This window comes from Hippoglossus stenolepis, chromosome 10, assembly GCF_022539355.2.
Source record: "Hippoglossus stenolepis isolate QCI-W04-F060 chromosome 10, HSTE1.2, whole genome shotgun sequence".
Classification (NCBI taxonomy): domain Eukaryota; kingdom Metazoa; phylum Chordata; class Actinopteri; order Pleuronectiformes; family Pleuronectidae; genus Hippoglossus; species Hippoglossus stenolepis.
The window spans coordinates 23,119,011-23,138,065 of NC_061492.1; the positions used below are offsets into that span (position 1 = coordinate 23,119,011).

Consider the following 19,055-nt stretch of genomic DNA (forward strand, 5'->3'; position numbering starts at 1 on the left):
CTGATTTCCCAAAACGATTCAATTCAGATTCGCACAATTTTGATTTGATTTCCGACTCTGATGATGATATTATTGTCATGATTTCTAAACAATTTCATACCAATGAAGTACAACTCAAGTTAACCCTTTCAAAGAGCATTGAACTTTTAATTCTTAAGAATATTAGGCTGACATTTGAATTAGAATTAAAAACATTATAATATCCTCAATAAATAAAATCATTAAAATAAACCATACGCAGCCAAAACAATAAAGAAAATGGACTGTGGCTCTGTTAACAAAAATTGCTATGAATAAATATTAAACATTTGGCACATGGTATATGTAACCAGCTCAGTAAACAAGATGGGATGGTTATGATTTGGATGACAAACTTACGATAATGTATTTATTTATTAATCAATGGTGTGGGATCATGAATCCGCATCGCTCCGGTCACTTTAACATTGATTCCCGGCTGTTCACTTCAATAAATTGTTGATGACCAAATTTACATTATGTTTAAATGCAGCCTCATAAACTCTGGAGTGAATCAAACAAACAATTAGTAAACTTCATGTACTGATCAGGTCCTAATAACTTTTGTGTGTTGGTACTTATTAGTTGAGTGCAGGCCAGCAGGAGTGTGGAGGGAGGACACAGGAAACTCCATCATGGTGCAAACCAACCTGATCATGAAGCAGCGGTGGACCGTAGTGGAAACCCTGTATTTTGCCACCAAACTCTCATGACATCCCTAATAGAGATTGATGAACATATATTACTCTTTATTTCAGTACTGCAGATTATTGACAAGCAGCATGGGAGAATCTACACTCTCTGGTGGAGGTGTGTATAGCTATTTTAAGACAACCACTGAACTCCGGAGATGCTCTCCAACAGGAAACAGTTCACTACCATCAAAGGTTCTAGCTCCACTCCAGCCCCAGTCAACCAAGGTGTGCCACAAGGCTCAATGCTGGGCCCCCTTCTTTTCAACATATACATGCTCCCCCTTAGTTGTATGATCCGTCAACATGGCCTTAACCAGTCCCACATCAAATTCGTCACCAAATCCGCCTTCTTTCACCTCAAAAACATCTCCAGACTCTGGCCTTCACTCCCTGACTCAGTGGCAGAACCTTCAATCATGCCTTCATCCCCTCCCGCCTGGACTACTGTCATGGAGTCCTGTCTGGTGTACCTGACAAAATCCTGAAATGACTACAATATGTACAGAACTCCGCTGCCAGGGTTCTCATCCTCACTAAGCCCTGGCAGCACATCACCCTGACCCTAATTTACCTCCACTGGCTCCCGATAAAGGCCCTTATTAAATACAAAATCCTCCTTCTCGCCTATATATCCCTCCCGGCCTATCCCCACTATATTTAACTGACCTCCACAACCCTTACACTCTGCTTAGAAGGCTGCTTTCCTCAAACTCAGGTTTGCTCTCCATCCCCACCACCAAACTGAAAACTTTTGGAGACAGAACCTTCTGTGTCGCAGCCCCCACCCTCTGGAACTCTCTCCCTGCCGAAATACACAAAGCTGAATCTCTCGACATCTTCAAAAACCTCCTCAAGCACCACCTCTTCACTAAGGCCTTTGGCCTCAGTTAATGCTCCACCCTGCTGTTTATTTCTATCCTGTTTTGTATTATTACTTTTGTTTCTCTTCTGTTTTGTCCTCACAGACATATGTAAAGCGTCCTTGGGGCCTGTGAAAGGCGCTATATAGATGCAAGCCATTATTAACTTTTTTGTTTTGAGTTATGTTTGTGCTTATAACACTCAAACTATGAGGCAGAGAAACAAATAACAATTTGTATCTAGGGCATTTTGGCACTAAGCATTTTATACATTGTATATGTATACAGAAAGGAGCAGGCTTTTATTTGTATTTTAAATCAGTCACAGTCATGAGAGTTAGTGCAACACAGAGCCGAGTCACTCTTAAAGTTAGATCTGCTGTTAGCTGCCACCATTTTATTGCTCTTGGATTAGAAATTGGAGCCCAATGTGTTAGTTGGCCACGGATTTGTATGTGCCGTGTGTGTGTGTGTGTCTGTGTCTAAATGGGTCAGTGTGGCAAGCTGTATAGATCCCTTGTCAATATTAAGTGATAGATGCTGCTGGTGCTGTTGCTGCAGGACAATATCGATAGCTCTCAGCTATCACTAGTACACACACTCGCATATACACACTCTAGCATACATGTAAAGAATAGAGACATTTCAAATTGGTATACACCTAATTCACACTGTCTTGAGTATTTTTTTATTGTAAACAGACAGAACAGTTGTAACTGACAGCTAGGTATTGTGTTGATGTGTACAGGTAATATTTGCTAGAGAGAATAGTGTATTTAACTTGATCAACTCACATGTTCATATAGCTTTAATGTCGTTCCTTTTCCACGGGATGTACAGTATACATTTTTGTTGCAACAGTTATTGTGGACAATATATTGACTGAACTGTACAAACCAGACAAAGAGCCTGGTTTGCTAGCCCTGCTGTGAGAGCAATTTCTGCTGTTTGACCGCGCTTCGCTCTGAGAATGATGATAATCACAGTAATGACAGTGATATAAATTGCTGGTGGCATTGTTACTGTCAAAATATTCCACCGCAGTGTTGAGTTATGTGTATGTGCTGATATGTCCATATGTGATACATACCATATCTATCCTTGCATAAATCTATAGAGTCATTGCAAGTGTTAAAAGTTTCATTCTGAAAAGATGAAAGGGCAAGTTTCATTTTGATTTATTGTGACCAATAGCATGACAAGAAAAGTTAATCGAAAGCTTACTTTTCCAGTGTTTTTAGATTATGATCACTACAACTCAACTGTTGTCATATTTTAGACATGTGGGAGAGCATCATTGATTTTGTAGTTGCGGCTGACATAATAAGATGATCCTTCTTTTCTATTATTTTCCACCTTACAAATGCTCTCTACCACATTTAAGTACAAATTTCCTGTGCATCTATCGACCTTGTGGCAATGTTCTGATTGGTATGTCATTCTCAGGACAGCAGTCTGGGTTCACTATAACCCTCCTGCTGTGGAGCCTCTGCCGACAAAGCTCGCAGAGCCACACAAACTCTCTGCCTTGGCTAACTTTAAATCCTACTGTATAATTATGTGCAGTGTTGCATGTGGCCTCACCCTTTTGATTCTTCAGAATGCAACATGACTTTTCCTCTCACCAATGTAATGTTTGGGTCGCTGATTAGAACAAAGCTGTTTTTCTATCTTTTTTTCAAATTTATTTTTTAACCAACAATCATTATCCGTCAGTTGTTGAGGTGGACCGGAAAACATCAAAAACATAAGAAATATTGAATCTTACTCTTGCTCTTTGATAGGTTATTTAGATATAATTTGTGTTAGTTCAGGGTTGTATATTCACCCTGTCTGTCATGAATCTGAGTGAAACAAACTAAAAGTCAGTGTGTTTCAGTTGAGGTCCTTAAAGACATCTGGTAGCCAGCCCACATGTTTTATTCAAACTCTGTGTGTATGTGTTTAAGACGGGGAGAGAGAGAGAGAGACTGGCGTGGTCTCTCATTACATCCTGGTTTATAGGTCAGTGTAACAGTATCTGCAGGTATTGCCCTACCTATACAGTTAAACTGTGGTGTAAACTGATAGTTTTATTGGCCTGGTTAGCAGATGACACTCTAGACCAGAGGACTAAATCTCATTAAGTTGTGACTTTGCCTAAATATCCACACTAGTATAGGTCATATAACACGTTTGAAGAAACGTGGATGTTGTTTTTTTTTCCATATTTAACAGCACAGCCTCACATGTGACTTTTGATATATCTCCTCATGGTGAGAAGCTGAGTGTGATTGTGTACAGATGTGTGTTGTGCCAGGTACTTCCATCCACCCCCACACACACACACACACACACACACACACACACACACACACACACACACCCAACAGTACATTTTCCTACTCCTCAGCCAGAGGTCATTAGCATCCCCCCTCCCATGTGTCCTTCTCTAAACCTTATACTTATTTCCTTCTGTTATTTTCCTGCCTTATTTGGGTGACAGCTCTTTACCCCTGCCTCCCCTGATAGACTGGATTCTGTGATTGCTTTTTACTCATTTGAGTTTAGAAAATATTTAGTTTATTTTAATTGGTCTGGAATATTCTTGACTGTCAGGTGCGTTTGGGAGACAGGAGAGGATGTCCTGGAATGGAAAGCATTCCCTCCTAGAGGGGTGTTTCTTTCCTGACTCTCTCTCCCTCCCTCTCTCCTGTCGACAGGAGGGTGTTTCCTGTTGGCTGCTTGCCTACACACACTTGCAAACATGTAGCACACAAGTCTGGGTCAGTTAGTCAGTGGACTTTGATTCATTTCTACAGAAAGCGTTTGATCAAAGTTGAGCAGCTCTTGTAAAAACTAGAGCACCGTTTAGCAGACGCTTTCAGTTTTGCTCCTACTCTCAATGTTTGGGTCCCTCTACACCACAATAAACAAGCTGCAGTAAAAGTAGCAACTGTTAAAACTGATATAAGTGTTAAATGTCCCACTGACTAACTTATCCTGGTCAGATTTCTTCAAGAATCTAATTTAAGAAGGAGACCCTTGTCTAAATGTTGATATAAGTAAACAAATGCATAACCATACACTGTATTTTGATTTGTTCATTTTCAAATATTATCCATCTCAAAAATGCAGCCATGCTCTTTGTTTAAGATCAGAATTAGACAAAAGTATACTGATATCTAATTTGTAACAAGGACCCACCTTACTGCTTTTGTTGCCCCCAGTTGGCTGCTGGTCTGACTGAGCTTGTAGTCCCTCACTTTGTCAGGCGCATTGGCTGCTGCTTAGAGGGTAGAGCAGCCACCCTCTAACCAGAATGTCGGCGGTTTGAGGTGTCCTTGGGCAAGATAGTGAAGCCCAAAAATGCCCCCTTCTGAAAAGTGGTGCACAGAGATGCACTATGTGAATGGATGAATGTCAATAACTGTACTGTAACACGCTTTGAGTGGCCATTAAGACTAGAGAAGTGCTATATAAATACAGACCATATACATGTTCTAATACACAGTTATCATAGTCCCTGTAAGATTAAAATGTCTTTGTTCTCTGTCTTTGCCTCTTCCACTCCTCAACCTCCCCGTCTGTGTTGCAGGAGAACTTACAGCAGTTAATAGTCATGCCCCTTCCTAACATCCTCTCCATCGCTAAGGATCCAATATCAGGTAACACATGTTCTACACATTGTACAATACACCTACTGTTAATCCTGCATTCTTCTCTCGTACAAAGACTAATTACCAAAAAACTGGCATGGTTACTTATTACAGTCCTGCCACTCTAATGTGGGTTGCAGTTTTCAAGATCTGCACTGTTTTGGATATTTGTTCATGTTTCTTCTTGTATTGTCGTTCTTGATTCTGCTGCTATGACCTCATTGCAAACACTGGTCTCCTGGAGACTTACATTATAACTGAGTGGCTGCATCTTTGCAGAGTTGAAAACTGAATCTTATATTTGTTTTTCTTGTTAAATGAATAAGTATAGCTAGTGTAGTCAGGGAAATGTTAGCTGAAGCATTGTTTCCTGTAAAACTGCCTCAGGCATCATCGTCAACCTTGAGATTATTTCTTCAAACATAATGTTCAGACTTGTTAAAATAATTTTTTATTAACGCATTTCTTGTAGTAACTTGTTAATTTCACTTGAATTCAGCTGTGTAATGATTCCTAATATTTGAAGCACTTTGTTAACTATTTTTTCAAGTGTTGAATATGAATGCCTCTGATAGACATGTACTGTATCTGTGTTTTGTTCCCTCCAGCCAAGAGCATGGAAGAACTGAAAAGAATGTTGTTGCTGATACTAGGCTGTGCTGTTCAGGTATAACACACACACACACACACACACACACACACACACACACACACACACACACACACACACACACACACACACACACACACACACACACACACACACACACACACACACACACACACACACACACGCCCCAAACACAGCAGGTTACTGTGCCACCCAGTGTCTCCCAGCGAGTTTGTGTGTGTTTAGTTTTGCATGTCCGAGCACAGCCGTTCAGTGTGTGTCCTGATAAGGTGCAGGGTGGGACTGGATGTGGGTGGGACTGCAGTATTCAAAAACACATGGAGTCATATTAATGATTTCCTGAAAGAACATTCATCATGATTGTGGAACTGCAAAAGGAAAATGTTGGATATTTGATTGTCACATTTTGGCAGTGTAGTCTTGCTGAAGGGCACCACAGCAGCTAGTGTGAATTTGTATTAACTTATATTTGTGTAAGTTATTTAAGGCAACTAGTTTGGGTGTGTAAAATCAGCAATTTTTTAAATCCATCCTTAGTAATCATGAATGAAGTTGTAATTGTAAGAAGTATCCAGAAAGGGTTTACTGGGTTACCTGTAGGTAAAGAGGAGTGGCCAGTCATATAGGAGGTGGGGTCTCTGGGTTTTTTCTCATGCAGCTCTTTGTTGTCTCTCGTTTCCGCCTCTCCCATGGGTTTGAACCCACTTTGTGCTTGTTTTTCTTTGCCCAAGGCTGCACTGTTTCTCCCCTCCTCACTCCCTTCTTCCTAATTCCCCTCCCTTTTGTCTCCCTTCCTCCCTATTCTGGTCTTACTGGTTTCATGAAAGAGGAAGGCCATGAGGGAGCAATGAATGGAAAGACAGAGGGATGGAAGGACTGATAAAGTCACATTGAAATGTTGTTCCTGTTTTTCAAATTACTCAGCAAACCAACTCTAAACCAACTAACATTTTACATTAAACTATTATTTACACCAGTGTAAAGGCAACAGCCTTGAGTTTTTATCTTAATTTCAAAAATTACAGTTTTAATAAAATATGTTTCCCTTTGCAATTTATCTCCCTGTGTGTGTCTGTGTGTGTGTGTGCATGGTCAGTGTGAGCGTAAGGAGGAGATGATAGAGAAGATCAAACTGCTGAACATCGAGACCCAGGCCGCCATTGTCTCTCACATCCAGGAGGTCAGTAGATCACATGAGTCTGTTGTCTGTGATAAAATCATCCAGTGATCCGTGTAGATCATCACTTCAAATATCTGTTGTGGTGTTTTCCTTACTCTACAGCATTTTGGGAAAATAATCTTTATCAAGACTACACTCACTATCTCTTCCAAGACTGTCAAACACATCTTGTGATCTCCATCAGCTCCTGTGATGTGACCTTTGACCTCTTCACTGTCAGTCAGTGGTATGACCAGGTTTTGTTTTCAGATAGCAGATGTTGTCTGTTTCTTGTTTCTGTCACATGTCAGGTCATGATTTTTTTTTGGGGGCGTCCATGTATTTTGGTTGCACCAAATGAGATTTTAAAGGGGACATAGCATGCAAATTCCACTTTGTTAGTGCTTCTACACGTTAATGTGGGTATCTGGCATGTCTACCAACCCAAAAACTCTGGGAAAAAACACTTTGGGCATTTGTTATGGTTCCTCTAAGTCAGAAACACTCATGCTTGAGTGACTCGATTGAGCTTCCTGGGTTTTGTCGTAACAAGGCACTGAAGTCCCCCCACCCACCGCGTTACACGAGGCAGCGAGGCTGAGGCAGCGCAGCGCCGTTCCCATGCACGCAGCCGCCTGGCTGTTCACACGGGACGAGCATTTCTCCGCTGGTCAGCCCGCGATTCACTCACATGTGGCATTTGTCTGGATCGTTGGGACTGGGAGGCTGCAGCAGCTGCTCGGGCGCGACCGCTCGCTCTCCCATGCGTGAGCTGGAATTTGTGTCAACGCCACACAGCCAGCAGTGTGGAAGACTTCCGCAGTGTTCAGCACTACTGTAACACTGGCACAAACAGAGCCCCCCCACTCGTTACGCCGGGTTAACACCGGACGCGGAAGCGCAGCGCCACGGCGCGCCGCGCCAAGGAAAGCCAGGCGCCTCCTTTCCGCCCCCCTGTTACTCAATTGTGCCGTTCACATAGGCTCGTCGCATGACGCAGGAGCGCCGCTTCGCGCCCGATGGTTTCGGCGTTGAGTCTATTTTTTCCGCTTGCCGCGAGCGTATCGCGCCAGGAAACACACTGAAAAATTATTTGAAACGATATAAATGACATATTTTATATGACATAAATTATCAAATATGCATTCCCATACTTTGTATTCCCCTTCTGTTGTCCTGGAGTTTTAATTTTCACAATTTTCACAATCACATAATTAAATGTCCCCCTCTGCCCATCCACTACAAGCACACAAGCAGACAGACAGAGAGAGAAAGAGAGGTGGGGGGGGCTATGAAGACCATCATCATTTACCCGAACCCCGACATTCACGGGTACAACAAAAAGCGGAGAAAGCAGAATCGCGGGCTGACCGGCGCGGAGAAATGCGCGTCCTGTGTGAACAGCCAGGCGGCTGCGCGCTGAGAATGGCGCGCCGTGGCGCTGCGCTTCAGCAGCTCTGTTCCTGTGAACCCGCGTTACAGTAGTTACGCGGGTTAACACGGGCGGGAAGCGCCGCTGCAGGCAGTGCAGCGGTCTCAGCGCAGCCGCCTGGCTGTTCACACAGGACACGTATTCTCCGCGCGGTCAGCCCCATAGACTGTATATATAAGGCAGCGATTCTGCCGCCTTCAAGCTGTACCAGGAGTTCGGAGTAAATGATGGTCTTCATAGCCCCCACCCTCTCTTTCTCTCTCTGTCTGTCTGCGTGTGTGCTTGTAGTGGATGGGCAGAGGGGGACATTTAATGATGTGATTGGGAAAATTAAAACTCCAGGACAACAGAAGGGGAATACAAAGTATGGGATGCATATTTGATAATTTATATCATATAAAATATGTAATTTATATCGTTTAAAATCATGGGGGGAGAGGGGGGAGGGGGGAGCTGGCTCATTAGCATTTAAAGGAACAGGCACTCAAAACAGGTCACTCTGTGGAGGGCTGTTTTATACAGGGTAAAAAGGGTGCTGTTTTAAATGATCCTTGTGGTATTTTGACCAAAGTATGTTACAGACATTTCATTACGCACACACACACATTCATACAGTGCATCTATGGGCAGCACTTTTTTTTCTATAAGAGGCAATTTGGGGTTCAGTATTTTGCCCAAGGACACTTCGGCATGCAGATGGAAAAGACGGTGATCGTACCACCGTCGACCGCTCTACCTCTTTAGCCACAGCAAATGTGTACCTGATCCCACATTCTATTCCAGTAGGTGGATACAATGTGCCGGGAGCATGCGCTGTTGATGTGCACAGTTACACTCAGCACTGTCACAAAGACCATAGCAGACCCCAGCAGACTGGCGGATTTGGAAACTATTATTTTGAATTTGCCTTTAGTATCCACTGGCTCCGTGGCTCGGAGTACACACCCCAGACCTGCCACTCCTCCCTCTCTTTATCCCCCTCTTCATTTATTAAATCTTTAGAGTAGCCATGCTTAGCTGTTTAAATTACAAGTCGATTGATATAATATTTATCAGTTATTTACTTTTATTGATGCTGATCATTTTGCAATGAAAAACATACTTACTAGATGTGAATATTTACAATTTTGTCTTTGGTTTAAAAAAAATTGTTTTTTAAGTTTGAGCAAAATGCCAAATGTTTCCTGGTTCTTGCTTTCCAAAAATAAAAATCTTCAGCTTTTGAACTGGTGATTGGACAGTTATTGCAATTTGAATATGAATATGTCAACTTGAGCTTAATTACATTTTATGGACTAAATAAGTAAACATTAATAAAGCAAATATTTGACTGATTAAAATAATAATGGAAACAATTGTTAGATATAGCTAACATGTAAAATTGTCCTGCTCTGTCCAGGATGTACCTCAACACTGATATATTATGTTAGCTAAGGTGTATAGAGATAAAACTAGTGATCCATGTGAGCAGGTTTCCTGTACACTGCAGCTACTTATCTTGTTCCTGTTCACCCACCAATTTATTGCATAGGTTGATGTTATTGATGTGATTATACTAGCGCAGTGCAGCTTGTTTTAGGTGTAATATCACACTTGTGCCTCATGTCAGGTGGTGTAGAAACTGTTGTTACATTGTTCCCTTATTTCTGTTCATTTCAATCTCCAAGAAATGTCCCATGAATGTCACACCATTTGCATTGTTTTATCTCCCTGCAGCATGAAACATGTCCAACAATAACAGCTTGTCAGTAGCAATCAGTGTAAAGAAAGTTCATTTTAAACAGCAAAATTGTGTGCATGTGTGTGTGTGTATATTGCAGGTTACCCATAACCAACTGAATGTACTCGACCTCTCCTGGCTGGAGGAAGAAGCAGAGCTTGTGCGTGAAGAGCTGGAGCCTCTGTCCCGTAACATGGCTACATCACTACAGCAACTGATTGACCAGAGAGACAAAGCCAGTGAGGTACAGAGACACAAGAGCCACTACCAGGCATATTATGTTATTTAATCAATATTTATAAAAATGTATTTAATCTATATATGGCATATTGAAATATATTAATGTATAAGTGCACAATATATTAATTATTGTTTACTTTATGATATATTATGCATATTAAGATTAGTAGTGTTCAGTGATGTTATGCTGCTTCATCATATTTTCCACTCTAACGCTAATGTACACATTTTGTGGTGCAATTAAAGGCTGAAATTAAAGGGTTTTCTTGTAGCATTATTTCAATGGGAAAACAAAATATCTGCCCTCCAGGTGATTTTGGATTTGACCCAGGAGAGGGATTACCTGTTCAGTCAGCAGCCCCAGGAAGGGTGCAGGAACCTGGGCATGAGCAGCCCACAGCGAGGGCAGAGCACTGGAGGTGTGGGAGTAAATGTTGGAGGATCCGCTCTGACTCTGACCAAAGAAGAGAGACAGCATCTGTCTGTGGAGCTTGCTGATACCAAGGCCAAGCTCCGCAAATACAGACAAGAACTGTAAGTCTTAAGAGTCCAAACCTGGATGTTTGCCTAATGACTTGAACCCAAACTATGAATCAATCTGATGTAGTCCATCTGATACTCATCAGTCCTTTTAAAATTGTATTTCATGGTCATATTTTTGGGTTTGCACATTGTTACCCATCACAATCATCCAGAAAGTCCATTTATTTGGAGATTAACTACACTATATGCTCTCACTCTGCACACAGCAACTGGAAGTAATTCTGCAGAATATATAATCTTTATTATTTCACCCCAAAAACTGTAAGGTTTACATAATAGTTTACAGTTTACAGTGAGTTTCAATAAACTTATTACTGTGACGTTTTAATATCTTAAATGACTTTCAACCTATCTGGGAATCATCTTGGTGTGAAGCAGATTATACAGCATAATGATTGATCTATTTTAATTGAAGCGACTCACTTATCTGTGTGTGTGTGTATGTGTGTGTGTGTGTGTGTGTGTGTTCTCAGCGAGGAAAAAACTGAGCATCTGATGGATTCAAAACATGAAGGGGAGCGTCTGGATCAGGAGTTACAGAAACTAAAGCAAGAGGTTAGGACACATTTATACATAGCAGATGTGTATGTGACACACATCTGTATGGAGAGAAACAGTTATAAAAAGAGAACAAAATCACTGCACTTCACGTGCTTTGTTTTTTTGGAGTCGAGACAGGAGTTAGAGTTAGTGGCAGTATTCTGCTGTTGAATGTGGGGTAAGCGATTCTGGGGAGTTGATATTTGAATTAAAGACCAAAACAACACATCTCCCTTCACTGGTCCTTCAGAAGCTTCATACCCAACATGCATACATGTCCCGTTTCATCCTTTTCAACCCTGTGGTCTCTCCACCGCTGAAAGGGCTCACCTATGTTCATGGGAGTTTTCGCCCTTTCGTTATTTCAATATCTTCTTTGAGTTAGCTGTAGTGATAATGTGATTTCTATCAACACTTCATTTTTGTGGAAAATCCACCCAATAATCCAAATCTTTGGTTAACAGGTAATTCAAGGTTGTATTTAAATACTGTTCAATTTATGGCAATTTTACCTTACCAATTTGTATGTGTGTGTGTATATATAAACTGTATATATATATATATATATATATTTAATTAAGATTATCCAGTACTTTATTATACTATGATACTTTATTCTAGTTATACTATATATTACATTAGTTATCTTGGTTATAGTTATTTACATTTCTTTATTATTATAGGAAAAAATAATTTCATGAAAAATTATAATAATGCGTTTGTGTTCAGAATCAGTCGCTATCTTGTGAGGCTCGCTCAGCCCGAGTGTACCGGGACGAGGTGGACTCTCTGAGGGAGAGAGCATCCAGGGTGGACAGGCTGGAGACTGAACTGACCAGATGTAAAGAAAAACTCAATGATGTTCACTTCTACAAGACCAGAGCAGAGGTACAGTCACAGTTTCATGCAACACACAAGTGTGCACTTAACCATCATATTATAAAACAACAGGATTCATATTTTGATATCTGATTAATGGAGACATTTAGTCTGATGTTCTAGATAATTTCATATTCGGTTTGTTTGGTTTTACAATGTGTGTTTGTGTGTGTGGTTATGCAGGAGCTTCGTGAGGACAACTTTACTCTGATGGAGACAAAGATGTTGCTGGAAGAGCAGCTGTCAGCCTCTAGGGGGCGCTTTGAAAAACTTCACACTCTGGAGAAAGACAACCTTTTACTACGAGCTAAGATACACGACCTGGAAATGGTATTATTCTGTACCTCTCTATGTACAAATATATATGTTCTGCAATTATATTGATATATAATGATATAAGCATTTTTATATATTATACAAAACTTTTAGAGCAGCCATTTCTGTCAGCAAAGCAGCTGTATATTGTTATATATGTATATATGTTCAAGGCTTAATTTAATTGTGAGTTTTCTTAAAGGGATAGTTCACAGAAAAATGACAATGCACTCATCTACTCGCCGATGGCGCGGTGGGTGAAGTGTTTGATTCCACAAAACACTTCTGGAGTTTTAGGTGTAAACATTGTTGCAGCCTAATCCAATACAATTGAAGTCATGGCGAAATACACTTCAGACATAATAAAACAACAGAAAAAAAATAACATGCCTCCACACTTGGATGACGCCACACAAGCAGTATGAAGGCAAGTTGTGTTTTTTCTGTTGTTTTATTATGTCTGAAGTGTACGTATGTCGCCATTGACTTCAATCGGATTCGGCTGCAACAAAGTTTACTCCTTAAACTCCAGATGTGTTTTGTGGAGTCAAACACTTCGCCCCCCCCTCTATCGGCATAGTGGTGAGTAGATGATGGGTGCATTTTCATTTTTTGGTGAACTATCCCTTTAATCTGCTTTTAGTCCTATCACAGCAATGTTGAAAGTTAGCTGATAAATGATGATATCATTTACCATCTGTAATTATGTGTGTTGAACCAGCTTTCTTTCTCTAGTTTGAATGTTTGAGAATAAATTGACTTCATGTGCTAATCCTTTGTGTGTGTGTTGTGCAGGAGAGGGACAATGAACGTCAGAGGCTGGAGGAGCTTGTGGAGGAGAACATGCTGCTGGAGATCGGACAGAAACAGAGTATGAACGAGTCAGCTCATCTCGGCTGGGAGCTGGAGCAGCTGAGCAAGAACCATGACAACACTAAGACAGAGAGTAAAACCCCCAATATACTTTTCTATTATGTTCTCTTATATGCTCTTCAGTTTGTGTTTCCAGAAATATTTTCTATATCCTGTCCTAACCAAAGTAATTTTCTCTGCTGCAGCTCGTAAGTCACTGGTCCATGAGCTTAACGAGTGTGTTTCCAGTCGAGTGTTGAAGCTGGAGAAGGAAAACCGGGAGCTCCAGTCCTCTGTAGAGAGACTGAAGGAAGACAACCACCTCCTGCAGGAGCAGCAGCTCCACACCCAGGAGCTGGACAGGGAGAACCAGAGTTTCAGCAAGAAGGTGGGAGGCCTGGGTGTAGCCGAGCTATTTGTACAGCGAGGAAGAAATAACAATTACTTTAAAGAAAAAAGATGCAGACAATCTAAATTTTGCTTTAAAATATATTGTGTTACTGTTACAGAGAAGAACTGATTATATTTTCTCTTTTACTTGTTACTAATAAGTACGGTATCTTTATTTTTTTTTAGTTGGAGCGTATGCAGGGCTTATTGGACCAGGAGAGACTGACCAATCAGGACATGGAATCTCTGGGGGAGGAAATTTTGAAGGAAAAGCAGAGTCTGGAGAGAGAGATGCATGTTCTGAGGGCAGAGAAGGATCGGCTGGTAAATAACACACAACACACTCTCTCACTAAAATGAGACTGAAATGCACTCTTTGTTGATGCCCTTGCCCCTTTGTTCTCCAATCAGATCTCAGAGTTGGAGAGTGAGAAGCATCACCTATCTGATGCAGTGGTGTCCCTTCAGGAGCGTGCACAGTCCAACAGTGAGGCAAGAGTCCGTGAGGTGGAAACAGAGAACCGTTTACTGCACCAGAGCATCACCGACACCAGCTCCCGATTGGCCAGCTTGGAAACTCAACTCAAAGTATCAAATGAGGAGGCAGAACGGCTGAGGGAGAGGGCAGGACGGTGCGAGGAGGCGGAGAGAGAGGCAATAAGGCTGGAGCGGAGCAGGGACACTGTGAACAGAGAAGTAATAATAATAATAATACATGTATTTATTTATTCCTGTATTCGTAATTGAAAACTAATCTTATTACTACAACAACGCCTGTAAAGTGTAGTTGTCCCTGTTTTTGCTCCTAGGTGGTGTCTCTGCGTGCATGCAGCGAGCGGTCAGAGGCTCTTGAGAAGCAGGTGTCCTCCTTTGAGCAGGAGGTGCACCGACTGAAGAGGGAGGCAGATGAAGCCCAGCAACAGCTGCAGCACCTGAACAGGCACGAGGTAGAGAACAGCCTGCTGTCAAAGGAGAACCTGGACCTCCGCTGCTCACTGGAAAACCTGCGCTCCTCATCCGCTCGTCTAGCTACCCTGCAGGAGGAGCATACAGAAGTCCAGAGAGAGACACAGGAGCTGAAAAGGAGGCTTGAAGAGGTCAGAGAGGAGGCACAAACAGAGAGGAAGAGGGCAGAAAGGCTGGAGGTGAACATGGCAACTCTGAATCAGGAGAAGCATCGATTAGAAGAGGAACTAGAGAGGAGTAAAGATGAGAGGGAGGAGGTAGAGAGGGAGAGACAGGAGACGCAAAGCAGAGAGGAGGAATGGAGAAGGGAAGTAGAGGACCTGAAAGAGGAGCGTAAAAGGAGGGAGGAAGGAGACAAGGAGAGGAGGAAGCTACAACTGGACCTGGAGCAGTCAGAGAAGGGTAGGAAGCACCTGGAGAAGGAGAGCTTGAAGATCAGAACTCTGCTGGAGGGAAAAGAGACAGAACTGGAGGAGAGGGTAAGGCTATTGGCTACAATTGAAAAGGAAGGCGGAGTGCTGAGTAAAGAAGTGAACAGGTTGAAGGAGGTGGCAGTCAAAGCCAAAGAGCTGGAGCGGGAGAACAAGGAGCTACATAAACAGGCGACTATTGACAAGAGAACTCTGGCTACACTGAGAGAGGTGAGAGGAAAAACTTCAAGGCTTCAAATGCTTATACATTTTTTATTCATGGAGTAAACATAGGGAACATGACGGAATTTGATTATTGTCATTACCATCGAGCTGATACAATATTAATGTAGGTTCCCACCAGAATAGAATGTAACAAAACAAATGTATTATTAGATATTCCGATTTTCTAAGCATTTTAAAGACGTGTTGGTTTACTTTATCTTGGAAACTGGCTTTTAACAAATCTCATCACACAGATCATTTAGTTTCTGATTCTGTCACTGTCAAAACTTACCCTTGACAACTGGGGAAATTCTTTAGAATGCACATGTGATATGATCCAAACCTCAAATAGAAAGATTACCTCGTGGAGATTCTTTTATCAGTTAATGTTTCCCAAGGCCCAGATTAAGCTCACAATTTCCCCTATGTTCAAAATTATTGCCACCGCTGCTTCAGGATCATGGTAGCAGCAAATTATGAATCCGTTACTACCTTGCCACATGTCCTCACTCCCCCGCTTACCAAGTCCAACATTTTGCCCGTACACAATTCACCTGCCAAACACATAACATGAGACGTGACGCAAACAGCCAAGACATCAGGGTTAAAGTGACTGGAATGATCCAGATTCCTGATCCGACACCATAAATGAGTAACTAAATAAATGTGATAGATCAGTTCGACATGTGAGTGATTATGAAAGAGCAGAGGAGGAGAGTCGCTTTTGCCAAGTAATGCGTCTGGATGCAGTTGTGCTGCCAAGAGTGGCGCTGCCAGCGGGGCCGCCCGAATACTTTAATTACTATAATTAGAGTTTTTCCCGGCACAAGTCTTAGTGCATTGATGTGGAGAGCATCAAAATAATCATAATAACTATTATTTAATTATGATTTAATTATTTATTTCTTTATTATTGGGGTGGCAGGGGTTAGCCAGCCTGCTGCCGCTGCTAAATATATCCTAGGGGAAACACTAAATCTCTATAGACCAGTATAGACTTACTCTGCGATAGATATATAACCACTTATAGTGCACCGTAACTAACACAGACTGGTTTCTATCTTTTTGTAAATACAAGAGGAATATTAGCCCATCATTTAGATTAATCTACAGTATACATTGTTCTAAGCAAGATAAGAGTTTCATATTTGTGTATCACACGTTTTTGCAGGAGCTGGTGTCAGAGAAGTTGAGTGTTCAGCAGCAGAGTGTTGAGTTAGAAAGACTCAATGAAGAACTGGAGAAGATTGGACTGAACAGAGAAAAACTACTGCAGCAGGAGCACACCCTGGAGGACAGGTGTCTTTCTCTCATATGTACAGAGTTCAGGTCTATTCTTGGGTGACTGTGAAGACCTAAGTGATTTAATGAGGACCGCCTCATTAAAGTATTAATGTTATGAGTGTATGGGTAATTCTTTGTTTAACTGATGGTGTGTGTTTGTGTTTGGGTGTTAGCAGGTACAGGCTGCTGGAGTCTCGGCTGGAGGAAACTGTCCAACAGACAATGAAGATTAAGGAGGAGAAAATATTCACTCTGGAAAAGAAGCTACAGGAGAGCAACACACTCAACGCTACGTTACGAGCTGAGCTAGCTAATGTAAGGACCCACTGTGCATTAGAGTTGGGTATTGTTTGGGATTTTTTTTATACAGCAAAATACTCCAGCTCCAAACTTACGAACGGGTGCCCAATTAGTAACAGATATTGTTACCCAACTCTACTGTGCATGCCCTGTCCTTTCCCACTCTGTTCTCTCGATTAGAATATGCAGTTATAACTAGGTGCTAAAGCAGTGTAGTGTCAAATCCACCAGTATTGTGGAAATTTTGTCTCCCCTTTGGCATCAAGAGTAATGGCATAAATGGTGCTGTCAAACAAGGAAAATGTGGTGTTCTGTTTCTCCTTATTGTTATTCATTAATACTGAGATCTGGCACATCACTTCTTAGGTTTTTCCACCATTCACCTACTTGCTGTAGCCTTTTCAGTCTCTGTGGCTATCTTTGCTCCTCAGCTCTGACTAACCAATAATTTCTGGTTCACACAAAATACTTCACTACCAGTGTGCCAACGTGGGAATGTAGCCACAGGCACCAGATTTATTATACTGTGAAATACAAAGAGATTTGCATGATGCTGATCAGGTTAATCAGCACTGTGTGAACCCATTTAGGGATGGCTTGAATGTGACAGCTGATCCTTCATGTGGAAAAGTCCCTCACTCCAGCTTTAATGAGACTTAGTAACAGGTTAATGAGAAACTAAGAGGTTTAACTCCCACTGATTAATTTAACTTCGCCCCAAACAGCTGAGCTGGATGTGTTGTACTTGTCTATAAATGGTATCAGCAGCTAAGCAGCATAATGTTAGTGTTAACTTGGTTGGTGGACAATATATTATATTATGTGTCACTGAAAAAGCATTAATTTAACAAAATTTGATCTTGCTGAAGAAGTAAAAACTAACTAAATAGTCAAGTATAATATCTTATTGTCAAAGAATGACATTATGTATATGTATGTGTGTGTGTTTGTGTTTGTGTGTCTAGGGTCACAAGACAGTGTCTGCCCTGAGTCAGAAACAGGAGGAGGAAGAAAACCACATCTCCCAGCAGCACTTCGGTTTTGACCTATGTCAGAGGTCAGCCACTGCTGAGCTTCTACGAATCAAAGATCATCTTATTGACGTAGAAAAGAAAGTGAGTGACACATTATCAGCCAGTGATGTATTTTATGGTTGTGTTGATGGTTAATATGCCTATTTCCTCAGAATTTAAATATTATGTTTTTCTTGTCCGTCTTGTGATATTTGCTACAGAAACGTTCCTATCGTTCCTACAGTAATCATTAATGTCTAAACAATATTTTGCATTGCCGCAGCCACATGATTGACTTGATGTGCTGTTACATTTCTACTTGAATAGAGTTATTAAATGTCTGTGGTGTCATTATTTTCCCCAGAATGCCTCCTTGCAAACAGAGAGCAGTCTGTTGAAGGAGCAGCTTAAACAGCTGGAGAACCAGAACAATTCTCTTAACAACCAGATAGTGGCACTGCAGCGACACACTACCACACTGCAGGAACAGAACTCATCCTTACACACACAGACTGCAAAGCTGCAGGTATAGAGTCTATCATTTTGACAAATTTGTGAAAAATTTAGTTTTTAGCTCATTATGGTTGTGTTGTTATTTTACTGTTGATTTCTATTGGATCTATAAGGTGGAGAACTCCACACTCTCCTCCCAGAGTGCATCTCTCATGGCCCAGAATGCTGTGCTGCAAGGCCAAGTCACTGCCTTGGAGACAGAGGTAGAGTCGTGGCAGCGACAGCGTGAGGAGGCGTGGCGGGCTCGGGAAAGTGTGCTCAGCGACCACGAACGCCTTCTGAGCGTCCATGAGAGGCAAGCGCATGAGTATGAGCAGCATATCAGTCAGCACGCTGCACTGAAATACAAACAGAGGGCGCTAGAGAGTGAACAAAGGACTCTGCACAGCCAGTAAGTTTATAACAAACCCTACTAACAGTATCAAGATAGAA

General features: G+C 41.6%; 3 protein-coding genes across 7 annotated transcripts in view; 2 read left to right on the forward strand and 1 right to left on the reverse strand.

The window, feature by feature from the left end:
* The window catches only part of LOC118116015 (histone H1), a 311,666-nt gene that overhangs the window by 85,101 nt on the left and 207,510 nt on the right, over positions 1 to 19,055 (forward strand). The gene's annotated exons all lie outside the window — the stretch shown is intronic.
* LOC118116027 (histone H1-like) overlaps positions 1 to 19,055 on the reverse strand; it is a 444,527-nt gene that overhangs the window by 67,257 nt on the left and 358,215 nt on the right. The gene's annotated exons all lie outside the window — the stretch shown is intronic.
* Positions 1 to 19,055, forward strand: part of ccdc88c (coiled-coil domain containing 88C) — a 49,365-nt gene that overhangs the window by 12,911 nt on the left and 17,399 nt on the right. For all 4 annotated transcript variants that reach the window (XR_004697629.2, XR_004697628.2, XM_035167290.2 and 1 more), the window contains exons 4-21: positions 5,151 to 5,220; positions 5,820 to 5,878; positions 6,939 to 7,022; positions 10,254 to 10,397; positions 10,704 to 10,927; positions 11,410 to 11,491; positions 12,206 to 12,364; positions 12,539 to 12,685; positions 13,466 to 13,616; positions 13,729 to 13,910; positions 14,099 to 14,236; positions 14,324 to 14,608; positions 14,722 to 15,519; positions 16,685 to 16,812; positions 16,971 to 17,112; positions 18,063 to 18,212; positions 18,475 to 18,636; positions 18,737 to 19,014. Coding sequence is in view for 2 of the 4 variants with exons in the window: in XM_035167290.2 (XP_035023181.2) it covers positions 5,151 to 5,220; positions 5,820 to 5,878; positions 6,939 to 7,022; positions 10,254 to 10,397; positions 10,704 to 10,927; positions 11,410 to 11,491; positions 12,206 to 12,364; positions 12,539 to 12,685; positions 13,466 to 13,616; positions 13,729 to 13,910; positions 14,099 to 14,236; positions 14,324 to 14,608; positions 14,722 to 15,519; positions 16,685 to 16,812; positions 16,971 to 17,112; positions 18,063 to 18,212; positions 18,475 to 18,636; positions 18,737 to 19,014 (3,383 nt within the window). In the remaining 2 variants the exon portion in view is untranslated. The remainder of the gene's footprint in view (positions 1 to 5,150; positions 5,221 to 5,819; positions 5,879 to 6,938; positions 7,023 to 10,253; positions 10,398 to 10,703; positions 10,928 to 11,409; positions 11,492 to 12,205; positions 12,365 to 12,538; positions 12,686 to 13,465; positions 13,617 to 13,728; positions 13,911 to 14,098; positions 14,237 to 14,323; positions 14,609 to 14,721; positions 15,520 to 16,684; positions 16,813 to 16,970; positions 17,113 to 18,062; positions 18,213 to 18,474; positions 18,637 to 18,736; positions 19,015 to 19,055) is intronic.